At 45.9% G+C, this 6,852-nt stretch overlaps 1 protein-coding gene across 1 annotated transcript in view; it reads right to left on the bottom strand.

Moving 5' to 3' along the window:
* Nucleotides 1–4,963, bottom strand: part of Afg1l (AFG1 like ATPase) — a 151,516-nt gene extending 146,553 nt beyond the window's left edge. Inside the window, exon 1 of the mRNA XM_055616202.1 lies at nt 4,716–4,963. Coding sequence (XP_055472177.1) covers nt 4,716–4,854 — 139 coding nt within the window. The 5' untranslated portion in view covers nt 4,855–4,963. The remainder of the gene's footprint in view (nt 1–4,715) is intronic.
* Between the last annotated feature and the right edge of the window lie 1,889 nt (nt 4,964–6,852).

The raw sequence follows: 6,852 nt of genomic DNA, 5'->3' as shown, positions 1-6,852 counted from the left end.
AAGGAAAGGAAAGGAAAGGAAAGGAAAGGAAAGGAAAGGAAAGGAAAGGAAAGGAAAGGAAAGGAAAGGAAAGGAAAGGAAAGAAAAGGAAAGAAAAGAAAAGAAAAGAACCAGGCATAGTGGTCTATGAACACCAGCACTTGAGAAGCAGAGGCCAGAGGCCAGAGCTACATAGTGAGATTCTATGTTGAAAACAACAAGAAAAAAAAAGAAAAGAAGGGGACAAGGTAGAAGGGGGTTGTGTTGGAAGAGTCTTGTCGGGGGAGGGGAGTAGAGAAGATCAAAACACACTGTGTACATGTATTAAGTTGTCAAAGAATACATTTAAAACATTAATTTAAAAAAAGAATTGCATGGTCAGGCTCTGTAACTGTCAGAGACAGAATGATGCTGATGAGAGTAGCTTCTGGGATGAGAACATCAACAGAAGGCATTAGAAGGCAGAACCAAGGCTAGCACGATGGCTCAGCAGGTAAAGGTGCTGTCTGCACATGCCTGAAACCCATATAAAGATGGAAAGAGAACTGGCTCCACAGAGGTGTCCTCTGAGCTCCACATGTGGATGATAGCTTGTACACCACACACACCAGACACACATACACAACATTGATAATTCTTTTAAAAGAAGAAATAATCAATACAGTATGGTGTGGTTAAGAGATTCATACAGCGCTCAGGAGGCAGGGGCAGGTGGATCTCTGTAAGTTTGAGCCCAGCCTGGTCTATAGAGTCCCAGGACAACCAGGTACATAGAGAAACCCTGTAGAGAAATTCTAATACAGAAACATGGCTGCTTTGACATGGGATCACATCCAAAGACCTTCTAGGTCTGTGTGATCCGGCTCAAGGGACCAAATGTCTCAGGAGACAATTTTTCAAAAAAAGCAAGTGGATAGATCCTGAGGACCAATACCCAAAGTTACCCTCTGGCCTCCACTTTCACACTTAAGCACATTTACACACACAAGAAATAAGTCTTAAGACTTCTTTCTTAAGTACTAGCGTACACTATCACTAAGTCTACCACGCCATACAGTGGAATGGGGCTTAGTCTACTTTGACTCTGATTGGGAAGGCTCTCTTGTGCTCATGTACTGAAGATGAGGCTGTGAGCTGAAGGTAACAGGGCGGCGTCTAATAGCAATGCCAAAAAATATAGCATGCACTTCAAAAAGGTGCTACCACGAAGAGAAATCCTGCGACTTGACCCTCACAGTCTCTTGCCTCTACGAAACACACTTTCCTTAGGCTAGCTTACACAAAGCAGAATTTTAGACAGGGATTTTTCTATTTTGGAAGACCCAGAGACAACTCCTTTTTGGTGTCTACCCTGGTTCTCCGTGTCTTCCCTGCTCTTTTTGGAGGCCCTCTTCCCATAACATGGAACTTGAACTTGGTTTTTCAACTTTGTACTCCAGAAACCTGCCCAATCAAGTCCCCCATTCGCCTGCCTCTCGCTTCCCCCTATTTCTTCCTCCCTCTCACATCCCACAACAAGCTGCGCCCATCTGCCTAGCACCATCACAAACATCCCGAGTTTAAAGAGCCAAACTGAATCCCAGGGCTGGAGAGAATATGGTTCTAAGTGCTTGCTGCCCTTCCTCAGAACCTGAGATGTTTTATTTACAAAACAAAACAAACAAACAAACAAACAAAAACATGGAATCATTCCTTTGGGTTATTTTTCTCTTTTGACTTAGTTTCCCTTTAAATAGCTCAAATTAAGAACTCCATATTAATATAACTGTCAGTTTTATCAAAAGGCCCTCTCTGAGCTCCTCCCCTGGCCACCCTGTCCTTCACCACAGCAACAAATCTAGGCCTACCAAGCTGCCTTCTCAACTATTTGAATTTCTGTCCAGTGTCAGTGTCCCCACACAGGCAGGGCCAATGTTTCCAGGCAGCCCAGGAGCACGCACCCAGAGACAGATGTGGTCACACCTTCTTAAAAGAAATCTCTACTGGTATCTTACTAAGCTCACACAGCCCCCTCAGCAGCAATGGCTCTTTGAACCCAAATGGCAGCTCCCCAACCCAGTTTCCTCTTTGGCTGTTCTCCCTCAGAACCATAAAAACCAGTAAGGGTCATATGCTGCTGTCTCCACACTAGGTTGAAAAAAACAAAGGAAGCGTCAATTGTAAGAAAGAAATGAATACAAGTCTTCCCAGAATATAGAAAAGGCTCAGCTGGGGCTAGCGGCTCATGCCTGTCACGGCAGCTAGGAGGCCACGACAAGGAGATTGTAAGTTTGAGGCCAGCCTGGTGCACCCATAGCAAGTGAGTTCCAGGCTGGCTCCTGCCAAGATCCTATTTCTTTGTTGGTAGGTGTTTGTTGGTTTGCTGATCCTGAGCTGGACTTGAATTCACTAGTAGCCCAAACTGGCTGCTAGTGCTGATCATCTAGCCTCAACAAGTGCTCCAACTGCCACCTGAGCCCTCTAGCACAGATGGCATCTCTACCTTCTAATAAAAGTCTTTGCTTTAACTCTTTAGAGGTTTAAAACTAGCTGGGTGGTGGTAGAGGTTTAAAACTAGCTTGGTGGTGGTGGCACAATCCTTTAATCCCAGAACTTGGAAGGTAGAGGCAGGTAGATCTCTGTGAGTTCAAGACCAGTCTAGTCTATGGAGTGAATTCAAGGACAGCCAACACTACATCAAGATACCCTATTGAAAAAAAAAAAATGTACTGAAATTTAAACAGGTAATAAAATCAATAGCACTTAAATTACAGAAAATACCAAAATGCCTGTAATGGAAATATACACATCCCAGAACACAATTCAGAATGTGCTTCCTAAGGACCCAATGAGTAGCATTTCAGGACCCCATAAACTTTTCAAGGTCAAGTTTACAAAATGGCTGAGCCAGGTCTGGCATTAAAGTAACATAAGACATTAAAAACAAAATTAAGGGAGTTGGAGAAATGGCTCTTGCAGAGGACTCAGGCTTGGTTCTCAGCACACACACGACATCTTGTAACCATCTGTAACTCTAGTTCCAGGGAATCTGACATCCTTCTATCCTCTACAGGCATGACACATATATGTGGTATAACTACACACACATACAGGCAAACCCTCATACACACAAAGTAAATAATAAGTGTTAAAGAAATAACAAAGGCGTGACCAGCCAGACCTGGTGATGCAGGCCGAAGTCCCAGCTACTCAGGAGTTTGAGAAAGGAGGTCCCCCGGCATCAAGACCTGCCTGAACTACAGAGTGAATTCAGAGCCAGCCTACGATGCAATTTTAGATGCCATCTCAAAACAAAAGTGAAGAGAACTAAAGACACAGCTCAGCGGAAGAGGGGACCTTGAGTTCAAAGCATGGTACTACCCAAAACCAAGCAGAATCCTCCCTCCTTTCCTCATACTCTTTCCCATCACTTCCTTCCTTTGTTTAAAGCCAATGTTTTGCTAAATGAAACTTCAAACGAGAGGGGAAAAAAATGGAGATAAAACGGAAGTGTGAATACTAAGTACGCCCCGGAGTTACTTGATTGGAGGGAGGGGAGTCAAGAAAGGGGCAGAAACTAAGACTCAACTGATCAGATTTAAACTTCAGTATTGTTTATAAAATGGAAGTGAATATTTTTCTTTTACTTTAAAAAAATTGTTACGTGTGTGTGTGTGTATGTGTATGTGTGTACATGTGGTGGGTGTTGGTCCTCTCCTCCCACCACATGGGTCATGGCGACTGAACTCAGGCTCGACAGCAAATCCCTGAGCCATCTAGAGCTAATAGTTCTAGTATTAACTTCAATGATTGAGGGGAAAAGAAACATATTGAGATGTTGAGAACCAATATTATCATATATACTTTGTTAAATTATATCAGTTTAATAAGGTATATAAAGAGGCGCTTGGAGAAGAGAAGAGGAAAAGCACAATTGTGGATGGGTGGGGGGAGGCCATGTGAATAACTTCATTCATTTGAAGATATCTCCTCATCAGACATCAGTCACTGGCCTAAGCGGTGAGGAAACGACGACTCCGGGTTTGTTGTCTTTGAGTAACCAATTCAGTGAACCGAGAGGTAAAATTAGCACTTCTGGGAAACTGAAGCAGGAGAATCCCAAGTTCCGGGCCAGCCTGACCCACACAGAGAGACTGTGTCTCAAACAATAAATCGGAACTCTAGTTGGCTTGATTAGTCAAAATATAATCCACTCATTCACAAACACACAACAGTAGAAGGAATGAAAAAGGAGTGCCCAAAAACAAAAAACAACCCCCCCCCCCCCCCCGAAACAGACACCTCTAGGAATCTGAACATTGAGAACAGGCTCCTTATTTGAGACGGCCGCTAGAACGTTGAGGTCGGGGGAGGGCAAAGAGTCCCTGACCTGACTTTTAAGGCCACTACAAACCATAAGAACCTGGATGGGGTGGGGAAGGCTCCGCAGACACCAATCCCACTCTTCCTTACTCTATCCCTCCAAGCCAGGCACTTGCACACCTGAGCTCTCCATCTCCCTGCTGCCTAAGAAAGAACTGGGTTGACCTCTGACCCTCAAATGGAAGTTACTCTGGGCAGCTGCCTGTGCTGCTCTAGCTCCTTCTGAGCAACCAGGTGCAAAAGGTCAAGAAACACGATCCTTAAGGAGTCCCCAGGATCCTTAAAACCTATGCACCAGGCGTGCGGCTGGGAGAGATAAGGAAGTGGGGTGACTCCGAGGGCTTGAGCGTTCCGCTCTTGACACGGTCACTGACCTTTCCAAAGGGGTTTCCCAGGGCCAGGGGCCAGAGAACCGATTGCGACGGCCCGGGCCCCGCACCCAACACCTCTCCCAGTCAGCCGGCTGCGCGCCGCGGAGCGCAGGGTAACCAAGGGCGACCAGGAGGCCGCCATCTTGAGCTCCGTACAGGGAGGAAAACTTTATTGAAAACCAGAAGACGCGACGGAGCAGCCAGGTGCCGTGGCGTTCCAGGAGGCCACGCCTGAGAACAAGGGAGCGTTAAAGAGAGGTGACCTCAAGCTTAGAAAGGCAGGAACGCCTGCCCTTCACGCCTTCCGGTGGGCCTTTGGGACTACATGTCCCAACAGGCAGAGCGCCTCGAGGGGGCGGAACACGACAGCCGCGGGTGCGCCACGCCCCCCTGCAAGCCCGCTGCGACCGATTCTCCGCCCCGCCACCACTGGAACCAGAGTTCTCAGGCTGGAGTTTCACTGTGCTTGTAGTAACAATTCCCGAACCTTCTATGAGTGCATAATATGTAGGTGGCCCAGCGGGTCCTTACCTCGTCCAATCCTGTGTAATATAGCCTCAGTTTTCTTTTCTTTCGCTGTTCAACATGTACCTGAACTGTAATTCTGCCACTTTCTGTTTGAGCTTTTGAATAATAGAAAATCATTTTCTGCATAGCACACACCCTTGTGCTTTTGAAGGAGCTTATAAGTGAGACAGGAAAGACAGTGGTCCCAACTAAAGGATGTGGTAGCGATTGTCCTCATTTGAGGCTGGCTACCGTTAGGCGAGCGAAATCAAGAAGGGAGAACGGTTGTGGAGAAGTAAGGAGATTTAACTTTTGAAACAGATTGTATTTTTGTCTGAGAGAGAGAGAGGAAGAGAGAGAGAGAGGAAGAGAGAGAGAGAGAGAGAGTGTGTGTGTGTGTGTGTGTGTTTATATTGAAAGTGATTTCTCTGGAGAGCAGAAGTAGCCACTGATCCCCTGTAGCTGGCTGGAGTTAAAGGCGGCTGTGAACCACCAGATACTGGGTATTAGGAACCAAACTCTTGTCAGCTGCAAAAGTTACTCATTCTTTTAACTGTTTACTTTTTACAAAAGATAAAGACCTTCGAAGAGGGTGTTGGCTGTTGCTCACCTGGTAAAGTGTTTGCCTAGCATGCATGAAGCCCAAGGTTCCACTGCTAGCACATGCTTGTAATCCTAACACTTGGAAAATGGAGACAGCAGGATTAGAAGTCCAGCTACATAGTTACATAGGCCAGGCTGGGCCACATAAGAACCTTAAAAGTAAATAAAAAAAAAAAAAAAAAAAAGAGTAAACCCTTCAACCACCGATCATGTCTGAAAGACCTGAACATTTAGCCAGGAATTATGGAAAACGAGAAACTCTGGTGTAGAGGAAGGAGAAAACAAAGTTTCAATTGTGTTGTGACCAGAAAAGAGGACACTGACAAGAATTTCAGGAAGCCAGACTATGGTCACCAGAAGAGGAATTCTAAAGAAACAGGAAAAGGAAGGTGTATTGTGGCAGAGTAACTTCAAGCCTCTGCTCTGCTGATTTGTCGAAGTCCATACCCTCCTGGCAGGAGAGAGGATAGTCTAAAGAGAGACACGTACGTCCCTTTCTTTGGCTATTAGACCATTGAGAAAATGGTCCCTAAGAGTTTGGAATGGTCCCAGTAATCTCAGGCTAGGAAAAGGAAAAATCCGAAGCCTGGTGCCAACCAGAAAAGGGAGAAACTTGTTTTCCAGGAAGAGATGTCACACAGTTCTGACAAGTGACCAGACCACCCTGTAGGACACACTGGAGCCAGGACAATGGTGGGTCAGTGATGGGCAGGCAGCTTAGTTGTCCATACCTCTTTCCTACAATTTAAAAGTCAGCCGCAGGTCAGGATCCCGAAGATGGATTCAGAAGGAGGAACTTCTGGGCCTCTTTGTTTCTCTTCCGAATGTGCCCGAGTTCCTTGCTTTTACTTTTACCTATTCACTCTTCCCTACCCCCCCTCCCCCCAACTTTTTTCTGAGACAAAGTTTCTCTATATAGCCCTGGCTATGCTGGGACTCCTTCTGTAGACCAGGCTGGTCTCTTAGATCATGCCTCTGCCTCCCCAGTAGTGGGATTAAAGGCATGCACATTCAGCACCTGGCTAATCAT

Source organism: Psammomys obesus, unplaced genomic scaffold (genome assembly GCF_907164565.1).
Source record: "Psammomys obesus unplaced genomic scaffold, mPsaObe1.curated_primary_1811, whole genome shotgun sequence".
Lineage (NCBI taxonomy): Eukaryota > Metazoa > Chordata > Mammalia > Rodentia > Muridae > Psammomys > Psammomys obesus.
This window is presented reverse-complemented; position numbering and strand designations above follow the sequence as displayed.